The following is a 20,429-nucleotide window of genomic DNA, read 5'->3' on the forward strand; positions in this document are numbered from 1 at the left end:
CCTCAGTCAGTCATCTTTAAAACTCACCCAAATCCTTGCGAGACCTTTGGATGACGAACACCGAGAATGGCTGTAGTTATGATTTATTTGCACAGTAGTAGCATGCAGAGAGACCCTGCTCGGAATCAGGGCCTCGAAGTGCTAGGTGCTATACATATGCCTAAAAGACAGTCCCAGCCCCCAGAGTTTACAGTTGATATAGACAAGACACACAAGCAAAATATGAAAAGCGCATCTTTTATTAAGTTACATTTTAAAAATATATGCTACTCCCTCTTCCATTGTCCAGGTGCCTCCACCATTTCTGCTCTGTTTCCACAGGGATAGATGCAAGCCAAAAAACACCCCGCTGGTGTTGATGTAACTGAAATTTGTAAAGATCTTTCCTGGCCCCACTTTCCTGAATACATTAAAATAATAAATTTTAAAAGAACCATCTGCATAAAACTTGTATACATGGGTTTGTATATATCCAGAGACATAACTAGGCATTTTAGTGCTGAGGGCGAGCAAGCATATTTGTGCCCCTACCTTTCTTTCCATCATTTTCCGCCCCCACGGCTTTGTGCCCTGGGCGGTTTCCCTGCTCGCCCCACCCTGCAACTCTCCCACTTGCCTCCTTTGTATCTTGGGCAGATCATATGTTTTGGTGCCTCCGTTTTCCCTTATATAAAAGAGAGATAATGATACTTACAGAGGGATGATGGGAGGTATAAGAGTGCAAACTAGAGTAATTCATCTCTCCAGAATGTGTACATGGGAAAAAAAGGGAAGTTCCCCCATAAACCAGACATCACGAGTTAGGAGCCCTTACAGAAAGCAATAAGGCAGTGCTCTGCAATCATGATCTCTAAGGCCAGAGTTTATAGTGTAGTCACTACAGCATTTGGGACCAGTGCTGTAGTATCTATTTTATGAAAATTTCAAATATGCCTCTCTGGAGCTGAATCTTCTCCACCACTAAAATCCATGCCCATGTGTGGCTTCCAGAGTGAGAATCCATCCTGCCTGCTAACACATGTCCCGGTGAACTGGGATCCACCACTGTAACTGGACTCCAGCTGGGCCTCTCCTACTCTGTCAGTAATCTGCCTGTCCCACTCTACCCCATAGGAGCTGTGCTAAACTGCTGTCTTCTGGGAGGTGAAGCATTCCCACCACTCATGTCCAGCAGGCATAAAAACCTCTTCCATCAGGCAAAATCAGATCAGTGTTTTGCTTCCAGCAAAGAATGTGCAAGTTTTACGGTGAAAGCAATTTCCCTGTCTCCTGATTAATAACAACAGACCAAGGCCCACAGGCTGAGGAAGAGAACAGAGCTTAATTGAATTGAAAGGGGGTCCTAATGACTAGGTTCAAATTAGCCAGCATCACCTTTTCATCCTGGGGAATTGAAATGAAAGAGGATTCTCTACAGCAGGCCATGGCTAGGCCAGCTCTCACCACACACTCAGCCCTTTTAAAAACATGTCTCAGATAAACTAAGTATGTTCCTCTTTCCCAGGCTCTGTTATTTTCCTCATTCAGTTGTCTGAAGTACATATTTTAACACCCCCTCCCCCCTGCACTGGTCTAAGCCACCAGTTTTTTACCTGCAGGTCAAGAGGAGGAGAAGAGCTGGGGGGGGGAAGAAAACAAAAAGAAATGGCTTTGGACTGTTTTGTTTTTCCAATGAAATGATAAAACCATGTCCCAAAGCAAATGAACAGTGTCTAAGTGTCAAAAGAGCAAGACATGATTCTCCATCAGCAAAGGTGCAGGGCTGCGTGATAGGAAGTGTGAGTGGAAACAGTGACGCCAAAATAATAGTAATAATTAATACCTGGCATTTCCCACAGTGGAATTCTGCAGTAATGGTGCAAAGCACAGCAAGAGCACTGATAGCAACTAGGGTCTTCTGGGCTGGACACAAGTCTGGGAATCAGATCTGCCTCTCAGTCCTAATCACTGCAGCAAGTCGCTCTGCCTGGTCAGTTTCTCCATCTATAAAATGGAGATAATGATGCTACTCCCTTTTTGTAAAGTACTTTGGGAGGGATCCACGACAGGACTTAGTTGTTGCAATGCTGAGTGTCACAGCATCTAGAAAATCACAAGAACACACTGTGATCCACAAAGCTGAGTTAGGCACCAATGCTCCCTGTACAATGTATAGTGCCTAAGAATCCCATCTACAAAAGCCAGCCCTGGTGCTCCCTCGGTAAGCAAGGCAATGGGGGAAGACCAACAACAGGCATGTGTTAAGCCCTGCCCCTTTCTCAGAGATAGGCACCTACATCCAAGCTGTCTTGAGGCACCTATGTCCATTTAAAAATCCCCAGACAGGAACTCACCACCTGGAATCAGACAGCTTGAGCACCTACCCTTTGAGAACTAAAAAATGCAATCTACCAGCTAAGTGTTATCATAAGCTGTAATGCTTTGGATCAATGCTGCAGAACAATTTACCATAGCTCTTTATGTCCTCAGCGAGATCTCCTGAGGCAAGCAGTGGACGCCCTATTGCTTGGCACATGTAAAACTCCAGGCGAGTTTTAAATGCACAGGTGGGCACAATCCTGTGTTGGCCGGGAGAAATACTGGATGGTCCACTTTAACTGGTCTTTTTAGTCTCCAGAGTCTGTGATTTACAATGAATCCACAATTGTCCAATGCGAGTGGAGAGGGGACTGGGGTATGAGGGACATCGCCCTAGTGCAGACTTGTTTATAAAGATGCATAGGTGCCGGAGAAGTAGGCAGTGTGGATGAATAGCTTGGGCATTGCCTGGGAATCAGGCGTGGTGAGCTTGGTTCCTGGCTCTGCCACTGACCCACCATGTAATCTTGGGTTTATAATCTGTGCCTTGGTTCCCTCATCTGTAATGACACATACATATGTTTGTAAAGTGCTTTGAGATCTTTCAGTGAAAGGTGTGATGTAAGTGCTGAGTATTTATAGGCAGATAAAAAAAGACAGGAGTGCTGCTCTGAGGAGCTTATAAAATCAGTCTAAATCAGAAGCACAATAAAGATGCCAATGGGGATGGCCTCAGGGGGAGGAGGATGGCAAGAGGCTGACAGAGAGAACAAGCCATGCTTGTTGCACATACTCCTTGTGTATTACATCTGTTGCACTAGATTTCTGTTAACCAGCATGTGCTTAACAAGTTAATTCGCCACAGCCGTGCACCTGAGGAAGGAAAGAACCTTTTAATTGTGGTGTCTTTCAGCAGCACTTTACTTTATATCTGAGACAAATAGCCCTGTGCTGATAAAAATTTTACATACAAATCTGCAGACTCTGGTGCTTTCACAACCAAGCCATCAGTCCTTGCTGCTTTTAAACTCACTTGAGGACATGCAGGTATCAGTCCACTCCCCACCTGCGCCATCTTATCCCCTAACTCCTGCACTCCCTGCCTGCATCCTCCTTCTCACCTAACCCCTGCACTCCCTCATGCCTTTTGCACCCCCTCCCCGCATGGCGCCCTCCACCACCCAGGAACTTGGTGCAGCTGAGCTCCTATCTCCAGTGCGTCATTTCGGCGGCGGGTCCCGGGGCGGAAGGACCCCCCCCCGCCGAAGACCCGGAGCGGAAGAAGCCCCGGGGACCCGGGCCCCACAAGAGTTTTCCGGGGCTCCCGGAGCGAGTGAAGGACCCCGTTCCAGGGGCCCCGAAAAACTCGTGGGGCCCTACGGGGCCTGGGGCAAATTGCCCCCCGGGCGGCCCTGTGTGATTCTCTCCAGCTCCCAACAGCGTAGCCTCAGTTGTGTAAGAACGTTCTGCGCCTGCGCAAGTGTTTGCCCTACCGAAATAGTGCTGCGCCGGCGCGATCTGCCCCAGAACGTGCGACCGGAAGTTCAATCATGAGTGCCTGTCGCCCAATGGGGGAGTGCAGGAGGCAGGAAGTGTGCTGCCTCCGCTGTCCCCCAATGGCGCTGGGACAGGAAGCGTCCGTGTCCTAGCGCCCCTCCTTGCTGGGAGGCCGGACGTGTGCGCGCGGAGCTCTGTCCGGGCGGGGGACAGTGACTCTGGTTCCGAGGGGGATGGGGCCGACGTGGCTGGTGCTGGGAGGCGGGGCTGAGAGGCCAGCCGGGGAGTCCCGAGCGGAGCCGCAGCTGGATGGCAGGGGCAACCCGGAGCGCGCCGCCGCACGGTAACTGGCTGCTGGGTGCCCGTGGCGGGGAGCGGGCGGGACACGGTGCTTCCCAGGGCGCCCCGCCTGGAGCCCCGGCCGGGCCGGCGGCGGTGCCCAGCGCCCCCACCCAGGGGAGGCGGGTTCCTGCGGCCGGGCCCAGCTGGCAATAGTGATGGTCCTAGCGGAGCCGAGAGACCGAGCTTCCGACAGGGACCAGCGGTGCAGCGCGGTCCCCGGGGCGGGGCTGACAGCGCCTGCTCGCTCCTGGCAGCCGCCCGGCACTGGCGGGACTCGCTGCCGCAGGGTCGCGGGACCTGCCCCGGGCCGCTGGTCTGGTGTCCGGAGCCCCTGAGGGGCAGCGACGGGAGCCTGCTGCAGAAGTTGCTTCCTAAGCCTGACTTGTGCCCAGCCCCGAGGGCTGGTGTCCCTAGCGCTGCGCACTTGTCCAGGGACCTGCGGAGTTGCCCCCCGGGCCGCAGTAACGTTAAACCCTCTTTTACACTCTGCCCAGCGCTTGGCCTCGGATGTCTGGTTGCAGTGAGTTTCACTGGTTAATTGGGTGTTGTGTAAAAATGTTTCTTTTTTCCAGTTTTAAATTTGCTGCCCTTGGATTTCATTGGCTGTTATCTTGTTCCCGTGTTACAGGAGAAATGATCAGCAGAGCAGTACCTGTTCTTGTTTCACTGCACCATTCAATATTTTATATGCCTATTTCAAGAATCCTTTTTATTCATCTCCTTTTTACAGTAATAACTGTCATTGTCTCTAATAATTTTCCATCTTCCATGTCTATTTCTGCTATATCCTTTTGGAGGTAGGGTGATGAGAATGAAACAGTATTCCAGGAGATGTATACCACTGATCTAGAAATCAATTCAAATGACTTAAGTCTGGCAAAGTTATTAGCAACTAAAAACAGGTCTTGGAGTGGAAGGTCTCACAACTTCATCTATAGTTGTGACTACCTTTGTCACCTTTAATAATGGAATGATAACATTTGCAGGATTTTCAATACCATTCTATCAACTTGTTTGCTTTTTTCACTGCTGCTGTGCACTCACCTAGAGAACTTCATTGCACTGTGTATAGTGACAACATGGCTCTTTTCCCTGAGAGGTTACAGTTAATTTATAACCTAGTAAGTTGTATGAGTTGTATGAGTTGATCGATTATCCCTTCTGATGTGCATTACTTAGATGAAATTTAGTGCTGACAAATTCAGTCATTCATGGTAAGATTGCTATAGATCAGTGGTTCCCAAACTTTAATAACCCATGAACCCCTTTCACTAAAATGTCAAGTCTTGTGAGCCCCCTCCTAAAAATGAATATTTCCAGGGATTTTCTCCCTTACCTCAGCATAAATTATAAAAGCAGTGATCTTGGAAATATAAAATTTGTTTTTATGACATGCTTATTATTTATCATTACAATATTTTTATTATATTATGAAAATGGCAACGCTCTTCCAAGAGCTCACTTTTGTAGCTTGTATCACTTTTGATTAAACCTGTTATAAGACAAGGCTCCTATCAGAGGCGCCAGTAGAAAAAAAGGGTGCGGGGGCAAAGCCCCCGCGCACTCTGGGGTGGGGGCACCACCGGAAAAGAGGGGGGGGCCCTGCAGGTGCTGCCGGAAAAAAGGGGAGGGACCCGTGGGGGGGGGAGGCGCACTGACATGGGGTGGTACATGACCCTCTTCTCCCCCCCCCCCATACTGGCACCTCTGGCTCCTATGTTTCATCAAGGAGTATCAGATGTGAAACAGCATGAAGGTATTTAAGAAGCCAACTCAAAGAGTTCCTCCTGCACAAGCATTCAGGTCTTGAGCAGTCCAGGCAAACAATGCATGTTACAACAAAGCTTAAACTTGTTCTTCATAATAATTTAAAAACAACACTAGCAGCCTATTTAATTTTAAAAAACGCAAAAAATATCCACCTCCCTTTCTATTTCGTAAAAGGACTCTTGAAGTTTAAATCTCCTCAGTGTGATAGATATGCTTGCTTTGATCTGCTTAGCTTTTGGAAGTCCCCCAAGGCTCCAGGCTGCTGGTCCTGTGCTGCCCTGGGTCCCTATGGACAGCTCTGTCTGCCATTAGGGAATTTTTTTCCCAAGAACCCGCTATAACATTCACAAATCCCAGTTTGGGAACCACTGCTATAGATGTCTCTTCCTTTTAGATAAAAACTGTATCTTCAGGAATGCCATCTAGGGCCTTGCGTTCTTAATATGTTAGCTAATGTGTTCAAAATTTAGTTGTAGTTGATTTTGAACACGTTAGCTAATATATTGTAGTTTTTTTTAATGTGTGTTAGCTGGTGGAGAAAATCTAGTGGCGAGCTCATGATGATGCCTGTTTATGCTCTAAGATCAATGTTACGAAGGCTCTAAAATACTCCTGCTTCAGGGCCTGAGGCTGATTGCTGGGTTGGGTCAGGAAGAAACCACACCTATCCCTGAGGGATGAGGTTGATTGCCAAGTTGGTTTGGGAAGACATTTTCCTGTCCTTCGGGGGATGAGGATTATTGCTGGCCTGGGTGAGGTAGGGTGACCAGATGTCCCGATTTTTGGGTCTTTTTCTTATATAGGCTCCTATTACACCCCCATCCCTGTTCCGATTTTTCACATATGCTGTCTGGTTACCCTAGGGTGAGGTTAGGAAGAAATACCCCCACCTCACATTTTCCTCTCAAGATTCTAGTATTGGTTGTAGTTAGAGATGAGATCCTGAATTTGCTGGACCTTGGACTTTTCTGTGTTGTTATTCTTGTGTTCCTAATCCTGCTACCCTTCTTAGCTGTATGTATGCAGCTTTTAGTTCTGGGTATTGTGATGTTCACATGTATGTATGCTTTGCAGAAAGACATGCATTCCATAGGGAGAGATGCGGTTCTGAATAAAGCAAGATATTTTGGTCCTAGGGAAAGGGAGAGTACTATGAAGTGCTTTGGGCTTCTCAGAAATGGCATGTGGTTGAGAAGTAAACTCCTGAGAGAGACCGAATACTGGACCAATTAACTGGAAATTGGCGAGCCTGGTAATCCTTGTCAGAAGTGTTGGGGTTTTCAGTAGGAATCCGGAGGTTACTGCAGGGCTGATGGAATGAGGCTTTGGGAGAATTTGCTAGCTGCTGTTTCCATTTCCTCTTTAGTGAAATAACTTTTCTGTTCTGCGTAGTGTTCCACTGTGGGTCCATGAACAGGCTCTGGGCTTCCAGGGAAAATAACTATAAAAAATGTTTCCAAGCACATTTAAAGTGTCATCATGATGGAACGTGGGCTTGTGCCAAAAAGCCGCTAAAGCCGTGTTGTCTGAAAGAGCAGAGCTACTGGCTGTGAGGGGGAGGAGGCAGGAGCAGAGTGAACTCACTGCCACGCACGGAGCACTTGAGAGTTGTTTGGAGGGCTGGGATGAACTTTCCAGGTGCATTGGCTGAAAACAGCTTGCAGAAAGAACTAGAAGTCTCCTTCAGCTTCAGCGGGGGACTTGGCAATTCCAGGAGCATCTTGTGTAAATATTGGATTTTATCTCTCCTTCCTTTTCCTGACTTGCAATAGATTTTTGTCTTGGTGCGAAGCTGCATTTCTAATTCTGTTTGCATTTTCATAGAGACTGCTGCAGAGTCTGCTTGCTGTGTAAGTACCCGGGGAGGAGGCCAGACTCTAGGCTTGTACACTGGGAGGGGAAATGTGATTCATTTTCATGCTTTGAATTCAACACACCACCAACACCAGGAGTGAGTGAATGGCAAAATTTCCATCCCTCTTTTCATCTTTAACTTTCTGTTGTGGCATCTGTTATTCCTGTGTTGGGAATACTTTTAGCTATTTCAGTCATATGCTCTGCAGCTGTGATTGAAAGGGCTAAGCAGAGCTAACCTTCTTCAGTACTTGGATAGGAGACCTCCACAGAACATGTTGGTGCCACAGAGAGTGGTACTTGTTATTGTGTAAGGGGCACTTTCTCCTTTAAGGTGGTCCTGACCCCAGTATGATGGGGTGCTGTGCTGTTGGAGCTACCGTCTTTCAAATTAAGTGTTTAAATAAGCCCTGACCATTTGTGTCTGTTGCGTATGTTGAAGCCATCATCCACTTCCACAGTGTCAGGTCTGCTTTAAATCCTAGTACACCTAGTGCTTTTAAAATTCTGCCCCACTGTACTGGAGCATCTGAGATCCTCTCTGTCTCTCTAGGTGTTTAACTGGCTCCCATTGCTGTGGTAGCTGAGTGCCTACGATAGGGGGAAATCGCAAAACCAGGAATGTGATATGAACCTGTGACTTTAATGACACCATGATATATCTTCCTACATTCCCCTGAGTGCTTTGGATCTGAGGCAGGGTGGGTCCTGGCAGCCCACTTTGTTGCTGTTAGTGGTGTATTTGAGGTGACTATTTAATCTGGCTTTCCTTGTAGGTAACATGCATTTAGAGACTTCACAGGCATTGAAAAGCATCCTGCCTGCTGAGAAGTCTATAGCAGTGGGAGACAGAATCCAGGAGAGTATTGAGTTATGAATAGCAAGCTGTAAAGTAGTGGGACTTGAGGCACTATAAACAGCATAAAAATGCTGGGATTGCTCTAAGCATCTTTCTGGGCATGGAGGTAGATATGGGTGAATTGTTATGTGTGCAGTCCCTCACTGCTTTGTCATAAATTCCTAACAGCCACAGGTAAGAAGCTTGGAGGAATATGGGGGTTTCCTGTGCTACCAGAAAAGGGACTTGAGAGCCATGGGCATCTTCTGACTCACCTGGGAGGATGTATAACTTCCTTCTCTGGTTTTATTAATAAGAACAAACCCGAAGTCTCAGACAATTAATTGACATGAGTGGAAGTAAGAGACTCTGGTTCTGCTTCTGCTGTCCCTTAAGCAACTGTCATCTCTTTTCTGGAGAAGCAATTCTAGTCTCCCTAGTCATCTCCCTAACCTTCTTGCTAGGGCAAATCCTGCTAAGAGATCTGCAGTCAGTTGTGCTCCATGCTGTGAGTTTTTGGGATTTGCTGTTTGCCCCTCATACTCCTGTCTCTAAACAGGATTTTTGTTGTTTAGACTAAATGGAGCTTCAGGTGTCCAATTTATTTGCCATTTGGTCTTGGGCAGATGCGGGGTCCTCATTTTGGTGGTTCCAACCCAGTTGGGGGAGGATGGGCAGGTTGGAGGGCCTTCCCTTGTGTGACATGAGCTGTGGTGTCAGTTTCTCTTCTAGCCTGATCTTCTGCTGTGGTTCAAATGGTGACAGTGCACACCCCCAGGATAACAACTGTACAGCAGAAGTGGGGACGTTAGGGGTTAGGTCCTATTTCCAATGTTCTTCATCCAAGACAACACAAACTGATGAAAGCAGCTGTTTTGTTAGGATTGTTCTTTGCCTCAGCTTGGGCCCTTCTGCTTAGTACTGGGGCCAGCCCAGAGCTCTGCTACTTGGGATCTGCCCAGCATGGCTACTCTCTTGGTATAGGAAGCTATTGTCAGTTATTTTCCAAGCTCTCACCCTGCCACTAAGGGCATCAGTTTCCATTAGCACAGAATCAGACTGGAAAAGGTGCTGAATTCTCTGGCAGTTTATAACAGGAAATACTGTAAATGCAGATTCCCTTGCAGTTGGTTTAGTAGAGAAAAGATTGTGCTCTATACTTTCCCCTAACCTCTAGCTATTTCTGCCCTTAATGTGTGTGAAACCTTCAGCCCACTATGCACTCATGCAATGGGAGGATGCCGAGTCAGATACTAGATGGCTAAAGCTTTCAGAACTCTCCTCTTTTTGGGAGGGTTCTCCAGGCCACTTAGTTTTACAGTAGCTGTGCAGATCCCAGTGCAGGGCTGTAGCTGAGAGAGACCTAGACCGTGTGAAGGAAGCCAGATGGCATGGAAGTGTCCCAGATGCATTCCATTGACAACAGGAGGTTTTCATCTACACAACTTGGGTGGGGACCACATCTGACACAACTTCCTCTCCCTGTGGTTCTGTCATTAACACTTACCCCAAGCATTAGCCAGTGTCTGATCGCAGGGATGACTGTGAAGACCTGACAGTTTGTCCTCAGGACACTAAGCAGAGCTTGTGGATTTTTAGATGTGTTGTTTATAATCCTTTGATTATGCTGGAGATAGTTGTGTTGCATAAATCTTCTCATTGTGATTGCTGAGGCCCCTGACTGGAATTCCACCCATCATATGGCAAAGCACTGGCATTTGTGCCTATAACAAGTGAACAATCTCTAATCTGATTCCCAGTGACACTCCTTGTCAGGGAGAACAGAGATTTTCAGAGTATTTATGAGACAGTTGGAAGGAGAACTTCTCCGTGAAAATTAATACGGTTCTCAATCTCAAGAGGTTTGCTATCTGGAGGTCAGCTATGATCAGAGAAGTTTTCATCCAACTGGCAGGCAGTTTGTGCTTGGAGCAGGACTTTGATCCAGCAGGACATGAAGGCTCTTGGTCCCTTTCATTCTAGCTACTGAGGCTCAGATTTACTAAAATTACTCCCCTTTTAAAGGTGAACTGCAGATGGTTTTAAGAAAAATGCCTCAACTGAGGGGGTCTGAGAGCTTGTCTAGACCAGAAAAACTTGCTCCAGTACATTGGTGTGGAGACCCCTAAAGTAGACACACTGCTTCAGTGCCATTTATCCCACTAATCTTCTAGCACAGGGGTCGGCAACCTATGGCACGCTGCCAAAGACGGCATGCGAGCCGATTATTAATGGCACGCTGCTGCCTGCCGGAGTCCCATGCATGCCATTAAAAATCTTGCCCAGCCTGGCCCGTCCCGCTCGCTTCCCCCCCCCCCACCCCGGGGGGCAGGGGGCAGAGGGCAGAAGCTTGGTCCTGCTGGCTCCCCTGCCTCTTCCCGCAGTGTGCTGGGTTCCTGCCCCTCCTCCGCCTCTCCGTCCCTCCTCCCTGCCATCCAATCAGCTGATGGCCCTTGCGAGGGAGGGGCTGGGGAGGAGTGGAGTCACACGCACCCCCCCACACACACACCCAGCCCTCTGGCCCAGGGCTGACAATGGGGGCGGGAGGGAGGGGAAGCCGGTACAAATTACTGGGGCCCGGCAGTCCGGAAGGGGGCCTATATTCCCCCCCTCTTGTCACCTTACCGGGGCCAGGCAGTCCAGAATGGGGCCCGGTTTCCCCGGCTGTTCACCCTGCCCCCTCGTCGGCCCTGTTTAGCTGGTCCGCCCTTGCTGGGGGACCCGAAAACATTTTTTCACCACGGCCCGAACCCGCTCTCGGTGGTCCTGGTCTGCCCTGAGCCCTGACCCACCCCCATGCACACCCAGCCCTCTGCCCTGTGCCCCGCAGTCCCCCTCACACACACCCAGCCCTCTGCCCTGACTCTTGCACCCCCCCCCACATACCCAGCCCCCCCACACCGCATGCAGCCCCCACATCCTGACTCTTGTACCCCCCACATCCCCACCCTGAGCACCAAACGGGAGCTCCTGCACCACCCCCCATATTCCCACCTGCTCCCCTCGCACCAAATGGGAGCTGTCCAGGTAAGTGCCCCACACCCAACCTCCTGCCCCAATCCTGAGCCCCCTCCCTCATTCTACTCCTGGCCAAACCCTTCACCCCCAGCCCTGTGCTCAGTGCACTCCCACCCTCAGCTTAGTGCAGAGAGAGGAAGAGAATGGGCTAGAACCAGGGAGAAGGTAGGTACCCACTGTATGTGGACAGGGCCGGGACCCCAGACCAGCAGCGGGCTGAGCGGGTCCGGCAGCTGGGATCGTGGCTGGCAGGAGCCGGCAGATGGAACCACTGAGTGGCATTGGGATGAGCTGCTCAGCTCACTGCTGGTCTGGGGTCCCGGCTGCCGGCCCCGCTCAGCCCGCTGCCGGCCTCGGGTGAACAGAACCCCAGACCAGCAGCGGGCTGAGCAGCCCAGTGGCGTAAGATCAACTTTTTAATTTAATTTAAATGAAGCTTCTTAAACATTTTGAAAACCTTGTTTATTTTACAATACAACAATAGTTTAGTTATATAATGTAGACTTATAGAGAGAGACCTCCTAAAAAAACATTAAAATGTATTACCGGCACGCAAAACCTTAAATTAAAGTGAATAAATGAAGACTCAGCTCACCACTTCTGAAAGGTTGCCGACCCCTGTTCTAGCATGTCTCCATTGGGGATTTGCCTTTGCCCTGCCCCCAAGTATAGACAGAGCCTCTGCTTCAGCGTATCCCTAAAATCACCTCATTACTTTTTTTATCTTTATAGCTCCATTATACAAGGTCCTTGCTGGAGCCCACCTGGGACAGTGTATCCCACAGAGAGGAAACTTTGTCTAGGGGTGCAGTTTGAGCAGCAGAGACTCTGGAGAAACCAAGTGCTGAGGGAAGGTGCAGGAGGCTGGACTCCTTCCCATGGCAAGGGGAGTCTGAGGGACCAAACAGGCATTTTCAGATGTCAAATGATAGAGGATGTCCCTGCCCTCCAGTCATCTGCTCAAATCCAGGAACTGAAACTAAGAGGAAACAGGAAGAAGAAGAAAATACGGGTTCCCTATACAAAGGGGAATATATGTGGGAACCAAGCTACCCAGGAAGGGAATTGAAGGACAAAGGATATATGAGTTTGAGAGGCCATGATTTCCTTCAGAAGGGGACAAGGACTCTGAGGGATGAGCTGTGGGTCTTGCATTTTCTCTCAGAACTCAGCTTTTCCTCCTTCCTTTCAGAGATTGGCCAGCCAGGCTGAAACTGCTCAGCGATGACAGGGCAAAGGTTTCTGCTTCATGGGACGCTTGCCTTGTTTCTGCTCAGCATCCCCTGTGAAGCCCAGGAGCGCCAAGTGGGCAAGGCCACCACCGGTGCCAGTCCTCTATGTGAGAAAGAGGCCAAATCCTGGGGAACTCTGTTCAGTGGGGAGCGACTGGATGCTTGGATCTTTTCTCTGATTGGCTCAGTTATGGTGGGGCTGAGTGGAGTCTTCCCCCTGCTGGTAGTTCCCCTTGAGACAGGAGCTGCTCTGCAATCAGAAGGTAAATCTGCTCTCTGGCTTATTGTTCCTGATGCCAATGCCCCCTCATAGGCAGTGACTGAATGGAACAATGTTTTTATGTCTAACACAGGAGCTGGGATCTTCCTGGTGCCCTAGAAATGCTGCCTACTGAAATGCAGGCACAACTCACTTCTGTTATAAGATGGGTGACTCGTGCCATTCCTAAAAATGGGGCAGGTAGTCCCCCAGCTGAGTGTGGGGTTCTGGGACTTCAGGTGTAGAGCTCATACAAAGAGCATTCTCTAACTTGGATCCTGGGGGGGATGCTCACATGCTCTTCCACTTCCCTGGAGTAAAGACTCCTCTCACCTAGGCCCCTTGAATGTACAGTTCATGCTCTGAGCCTCACTGCCAGGGCACAAGGTTCTGAGGCACAGTGCCACCCACAGCTCGCTCAGGGCGGTGCAGTGCCCTGGGGTCTGTCTCACACACAGTTCCTTTCCCTCCTCACGTTCCCTGGCAATTCTGGCTGCAATGGCTCCTCATTTGGGGGTGTCACACAACTTGTCAGGAGGATTCTGGGCTCCAGGCCTGAGCTGTGATTGGCATTTGTTTGTTTTTCAGTGGGATCCAATCGTTTGAAGCAGCTGTTGAGTTTTGCAATTGGTGGGCTTCTGGGGAATGTATTTCTCCACCTCCTCCCTGAGGCTTGGGCCTACACCTGCAGCGCCACTGCAGGTAATACCTGGCACTGTACTAATGTCCTGAGCACCAGAGCCATCCCCAGGCACTGGCTGCTATGTTTTCTTGTGAATCTGCACCATGCTGCTTTTCTTAATGTTCCCTCTCTTTATGTAGGGGCCTGGTGGACTCTAGGGGGCCTTTGCCTTTCTGCTGGTACTGCTCCTGGAGTCTCTGTGAATCAAGGGTTCCTTGACTCTGTGAATCACTCCCCCTCCATTCCCTACCTTGGCACAACAGAGCCCAAATCTGCTGACTTCCCAGGATGTGCCTGAGGAGAAGTGGTGGAAATTGACAGTCCCTAGAGTTCTTGGGTGGGGAGTAAAGAAAGGTGCAGCTGGCACAGTCCCAACTCAGCCAGCAAACTGAGCACCAGGGCTGAGATGGCCCTGGTCTGCTCTGGGATAAAGCTTGGGAAACAACTAGCATAGCCCCTTCCTCTAGCAGTTTTCTAAAGGGCCCATGGAGACAAGTAATAAGTTATGTTTGCACTTGGGCAAACTAGTGTCATGAGAAGCTGAGTGCTGCTGAACCCTATAGGTGGTAGCTGCTCAGTAAGAGAGATTCTTCCTGACTCTTCTGGGAACAGTACTGCAGGGGGCCAGATTTCTGTCACAGCATCTCCCACCAAGGGCTGGATTCCCACTGATCTCTGCCTAAGGAATTGTGGAATCCTTTCCTTCCTGAGAATGTAGGAGATAGAGGAACAGCCTGGATTTCCCATAATTTGTTATGTGGATCTAAGCAGTGGAAATTCAGAATCCCTCTCAAAGCTCTGCTTCTCTCCTGGTCCTTTCCATCTTCACTACACAGGCAGGGTCAGCACAGTCCAGTGCCTTGGGCCTCCAGTGACTGCACCTTCTCTGCTGCAGCTTATTCACTTCTCTTGTTAGTCTTTTCTCTTGTCTTAAGCTTCCAGGTTTGCATGTCCCGCCTGTGTCACATTTCTAATGCTTTTGCCTGTCCTGTTGCTGGAGCACAGTCTTTGCCCCTGCAGTCAGGCCAAACAGATGAGGATCTGATAATCTCAGCCCTAATTGAAAGGAACATGTTGTAGCCTTGGGCTAATAACTTGCCCGGGTGTGGTGTGATGGGGAAGATAGGTATTTGGCTCAGCTTCCCAAAGCACAACCTTCATGTCTGTACTTGCTACTCACACAGGCTCAGATGCAGGATTTGTGCTGATACAAGCTTCTTTGTAGCCTCTGGTAAGCGATTTTTGCCTTGCTCACCTTTGCACAGTAATTTATGGAAGAGATGCTTAGGAGCTGGGCTTAGAAGGCTCTTGAGAGTACTCAGGAGACAGGCTAGACTCCATTGCTGGAGTATTGGGGATGTGCAGCCTAGTTTCCCACTTGCCCTAGGTTGGATCAAGGATAAGTAGATGAAACAAATGGGGTTTTCTGCAGGGTGTCTGTTCTGTGCTTCTCATAGGACTAAGGGAAATGCTTTCTGCCCTATATTCTTGTCTCGAGTCCCTCAGTCACAAGCTACATTGTACTGGGGATGAGGCTTACCATTCGGGCACCCCAACAATGCAAACGGAGATCTCTTTTGCTTTCTAGGAGGTGGGCAGAGCTTGCAGCAGCAAAAGCTTCTTGGCCTCTGGGTGATCATTGGCTTCCTGACCTTCCTGGCATTGGAGAAGATGTTCCTAGAGAGTGAGAAGCAAGAATGGCCCAGTGCGGTGAGTGAGTGATAAAGGGGGAAAAGAGTTGCCATACAAATACTGCACTGTAACCGGGTACACACTGTGCCCCTCTGGATTTGGCCCCTTGGTTCCTCTCCTCTGTGAATCGGGGACACTTCAATCTGGTGCAACACCCATGTTCTTTATCTGTGATCAGTTTCCCACCACCAGTTTCCAACTATATACAGGCTTTACAGCTACTTGGCCTACCACAGGCTTGGCCAGCAACAGACTCCCCTCTGAGCCTGACCTTCCCCTCTTAGTCTCTGCCCCCCCTTTCTCTCACTTCCTTCCAGCCTTATAGCTCCTCCTAATGAGGCTGGCAGGTGTGGTCAGTTACCAGGCAAACATAGGGTGGTTCACCCAGCCCCAATCCATTCTCCCTGATTGGGGCTGGAGTGGCAGGAGCTGATTAAGGGCTTCTCCAGCAATACCCTGCCACATGCACTAAGTCCTATTACCCTCCCCTCCTGGTAGGCTCCTCAGGGGAACCTGGGAGCTGTGATTTAACTCAAAGCCTGGTTTGGGAGGCCAGCAGTGCTGGGCAGAGCCATGTGTCTTGGCACTTGCTCCATTCTTCTGGACCTGGGAAAGGAGACCTTTCATCTCCAAGCTAAGCTCTTGCCCTGTGGGTTTGGCTGGTATTTCTTGTCCCTGGGTTTTGGATTTTTTAAATTTAAATCAGATTTATTTTGTTATTTAAATTATATTTTTTTCTTTTTAAAAATAAACCTGTTTAAAAAGAAATCTGAATGATATGTTAAGGCTTAAACTTATAGTCTCTTTAAAATATTTTAAATAAAAAATAAATATGCTGAATCCAAGAGTCTATATCAAAAACTTTTGAGTTAAAAGCTGCTTTTTTCTATAAAGAAAGAATTGGGGGAAACATGTAACTTTTGAGGTCAAGCTTTATAACTATGGCACAACAGTAGTAAATAAGCAATACATTTACCATTTTCTAATATAGTAATTATGTACAATGAATAAGAATCTGAAAATATTATGTTGTTGCTTAAGTAAATGTGTATAGTTATAATACACCCTCCTAGCTAGCAAAAAACAAAAAAAAAAAATCTAGTGTAAAGGCTCTATTTAGTTGTAAATCACCATGTTTTAATGGTTATATCAACCAATGAAAATGCACCTTTCTTTAGAAAATAACTGAAGTACAAATGGAAATGTTGATTAAAATAGATTATTTAAATTGAGGCTTTCCTCTTGGTGATTGATTTTAAATCCACCATAGTTAGAAGAAGAGGTTCCCTGCTATGTCCCTGGGGTAGTGGGAATTATCATCACCACCACTCTGGGCCCTTGGTCCAGGGGATTGGCTGGTCACAATGGAAGGGTCTTGTGATTGGCCACTTTATGTGACGTAGTGGATGAGGCAGGAGTCACCTAGCAACAAAGGATAAATGGTCACTCACAAAGGGATAAGAGGTCAGCTCCAAAACTATGCAAATGGAGCATAAAGTGGCCAGCCCTTGGGAATCTACAGACTTTCTGGGTGGCATCTGAACTGTGCTGGACTCTTGTTGATCCCATGCCTCTAGGTAAGAGAAAATGAGACCACACACTGAAAAGAGTTTGCAAAGAACAGCTAAATGTGACCTGTAAACCTAAGTGAGTGTGTGGAGCTGATACACCTATCCCAGCCCTGTCTCCTAACCTTCTCCCTATTATGTGATACTGTGGGGTTTGATGTCCCCCATTCCATGATATACAACCTGGTTGTAGAGTCCCATTATATTCTTTACACTGAGGACCAAATGTTACTTTTTTGATCCCTGATCCAGTGCACTTTAGCAAACTTCACTGCTCCTGGAGAATTTGTATTGGGTTTAGAGTGTTTCTAGCCCCAGCAGGAGATTTTACATTAAAATAATGTCTTTCAGATTCCTTTCTTGCTTCAACAAGTGCAGGTCAATTTTTAGCTCAGCTACTTAAATATATGAATCCCAGTTCATAAACTTGAATAAAGCCACCCAGAAATCTATTCCATTTCTGCAGGCTGTGGTTACTAGATTTGAGGCCAAAGGGCATTGTGTTTGGGCTTTAGGGAGGGAAGGATTAAGGATAAAGGGAGACTTTCTTAGCCCCTCTTCTAGCACACTTTCTGTTGGAGGTCAGAGAGTGGTAACAGTTGTTTCTCTCTGATTCAGGGCAATAATTCCAAAGCACCTTCCGGAGGGATTCCAAATGGAAACAGCTTCTCCCTGCAGAAAGTAGCAGGCACAGTCCAAAGAGCAGAAACAAACATGGCTCAGTGTAATGGCTCCTCTCTCTCGTCTTGCCCACCAGACCGAAGAATCAAGGTACAGTAACTCCTCCCTTAACGTTGTAGTTATGTTCCTGAAAAATGCTACTTTAAACGAAACAATGTTAAGCGAATCCAATTTCCCCATAAGAATTAATGTAAATAGGGGGAGTTAGGTTCCAGGGAAATTTTTTTCACCAAACAAAAGACTCTCTCTCATATATATAAATACACACACACATATACACACACACACACACACAATAAGTTTTAAACAAACAATTTAATACTATACACCGCAATGATGATTGTGAAGCTTGGATGAGGTGGTGAAGTCAGAGGGTGGGCTATTTCCCAGGGAATATCTTACTGCTAAATGATGAATTAGCTTTTGGCTGAGCCCTCAAGGGTTAACGCGATGTTAGTGTAGCCTCACACTCTACAAGGCAGCACGAATGGAGGGAGGGGAGACAGCATGGCAGACAGAGACACAAACCCTGTGTGAGAGAGACATGTGCATTGCCTCTTTAAGTACCTGATCCCCTCTAAGTAAACTGCCTTGTTAAGTAGATCAGCAAGTTGAGACAGCAGCTGCTCCCAGGAAGCTCCCTCTGTCCTGAACCTTGTCCTGTCGTCCCCCCAGCCCCATGGAGAAGGGGTAAGCGGGGTGGGGCAGGAGTAGGGGGGAGAGGGAAACCCTGATATTAGTTCCCCTCTTCCCCCCCCTGTCAAACAAGCAGAAGCTTCCCGGGAGCAGCTCCAAGGCAGAGGGCAGGAACAGCACATGGCAGTGGAGGGAGGGACAGTTGAACTACCGGCAATTGATAGCCCGCTGGGTGGCTGCCGCACAGGGAACTTAGGGGAGCAGGGAGCTGATGGGGGCGGGGGGGAGTGTTTATCGGTCCACCCTGGTTCCAAGCCCCCACCAGCTAGCTCCAATGGGCTGCTCTTTCTGCAAGCAGTGGACAAAGCAGGCGGCTACCAAACAACGTTAGAAGGGAGCATTGCACAACTTTAAACGAGCATGTTCTCGAATTGATCAGCAACGAAACAACATTAACTGGGACGACTTAAGGTGACCAGATGTCCAGATTTTATAGGGACAGTCCCGATTTTTGGGTCTTTTTCTTATATAGGCTCCTATTACCCCTTTCCCCCCATCCCAATTTTTCACACTTACTGTCTGGTCACCCTTGGATGAGGAGTTACTGTAAACGATCAGCAAGCTGAACCCAGAGTGCAGAAGGAGGGAGTGCAGTGTCCTACACCTGCTCCCAGGTGGAATTGCCATTATGTGTTGAGGAGGGAGAGGTTTGAAATTCAGCCAGAGTAGTGCAGAGTTTCTGCATTGAGGGTGCCTGAAAACCTGGTCTGGTGGATTGTGGACAGAGCCATTCACAGAAAAATGTTGAAAGTTTAAGAGTGAATTGTTTAATTTAATCACGTCTGAAACGTGATCTGGAGCAGATTGGACAACTCTTTCTAAAAATTCCGTACACAACTACATCGGGGTTGGAAAGGGAAGCTCTCAAAGTCAGGAAAAGCCAGTTCCTATGTCTTCACGATAACTCTGCTCCTTGTGCATATGTTACCCCAGTGCTATCTTCAGTGAACTCATCAGATTGTCTCAAATAATAGTCTGAGAGCATGGGGTGTTCTGACTATCCCCTCATTATTTTCATACCTATGCTATTTTTAGTTTCTTTATTGACAGACTCTTTATGTGCTGATTTCTTTTTTCTCTAACATCTGTATTGTAATAATTTAGCCGTTTGGGGACTGAGGCAATTAACTACACAGCTAACTTAGCTTAGTGACTTTTGATGGTTTACATATGAAAGAAATTTGTCACTATTTTATTATTTGTGTTACAGACACATCTATAGACTCCAATCAAGGATCAGGACCTCATTGTGCTAGACACTGTACAAACAGTAAAAGAGCATACCTGCTTGAGAGAGCTTACGAGTTAAATTTTTAAGGCAACATGCAACATGCAAATATGTTTGACAAACTTTAGAGAAGGAAGTGAGAGGGTAACCATAAAATGTGGTTACATGGGCTGGCACAACTTGATTACACTCGGTTAAAAGCTTCTTAAAAACTCGACCCTTTCCTCTTTTAATTCTGTTTCCTTTTATTTTAAAGCTCTGCTTTTGCCTATTTCTTAAATTATTTTGCTACTCTTTGTTATCCTTTAATATGTAGGATGCAGTGTAAATCTAGTTTACTATGTACTTTTCATGTTTGTGACTTTCACATGCTCTGGTGTGTGCACATAGAGTAGTGCACAGGTTGGAAGTTACTACATTCAGTGTGTATAAAGGGGAAGAAAAATTGTATGATAATGTGCCAGTATTTTAAAGGAAATGGGAGGACCCAGGAATCTACAGGCTGATTAGCTTGGTATCAATCCCAGGCAAAATCAAAGAAAGGCTGATGTGAGACAGAATCAGTAAAAACTTAAAAGATGGTTGCATAGTTAGTGCCAGCCGACTTGGTTTTATGGAAAATGGGTCTTGTCAGCAAAACTTGATGTAATGTTTGATTATATCACAAGTTTTGTTGATAAACGTAACTGTGTTGACATAGTGTTCTTCTGTAAGGCATTTGACTAGTCCCAAATGGCATGCTGATAAAATTAGCAATATACAAAATTAATGTAG

At 47.6% G+C, this 20,429-nt stretch overlaps 1 protein-coding gene and 1 long non-coding RNA gene across 5 annotated transcripts in view; one reads left to right on the forward strand and one right to left on the reverse strand.

Moving 5' to 3' along the window:
• Positions 1-20,429, forward strand: part of SLC39A13 (solute carrier family 39 member 13) — a 69,280-nt gene that overhangs the window by 40,388 nt on the left and 8,463 nt on the right. The window contains exons 1-5 of one of the 4 annotated variants that reach the window (XM_005302319.4): positions 3,875-4,138; positions 12,810-13,112; positions 13,697-13,810; positions 15,379-15,500; positions 17,669-17,821. In XM_005302319.4, the coding sequence (XP_005302376.1) occupies positions 12,842-13,112; positions 13,697-13,810; positions 15,379-15,500; positions 17,669-17,821 (660 nt within the window). In that variant the 5' untranslated portion in view covers positions 3,875-4,138; positions 12,810-12,841. Of the gene's footprint in view, positions 1-3,874; positions 4,139-4,383; positions 4,658-7,456; positions 7,633-12,809; positions 13,113-13,696; positions 13,811-15,378; positions 15,501-17,668; positions 17,822-20,429 lie in introns of those variants that run through there. The other 3 variants (XM_024100974.3, XM_008162787.4, XM_065595296.1) reach the window with 3 other exon arrangements.
• Positions 222-3,209, reverse strand: LOC122173622 (uncharacterized). The gene is made up of 3 exons (XR_006174238.2): positions 2,449-3,209; positions 1,823-2,082; positions 222-400 (listed from the first exon to the last, which is right to left on the reverse strand). It is a non-coding gene; the product is annotated as an uncharacterized LOC122173622 (long non-coding RNA).

This window comes from Chrysemys picta, chromosome 4, assembly GCF_011386835.1.
Source record: "Chrysemys picta bellii isolate R12L10 chromosome 4, ASM1138683v2, whole genome shotgun sequence".
NCBI classification, from domain to species: Eukaryota; Metazoa; Chordata; order Testudines; family Emydidae; genus Chrysemys; species Chrysemys picta.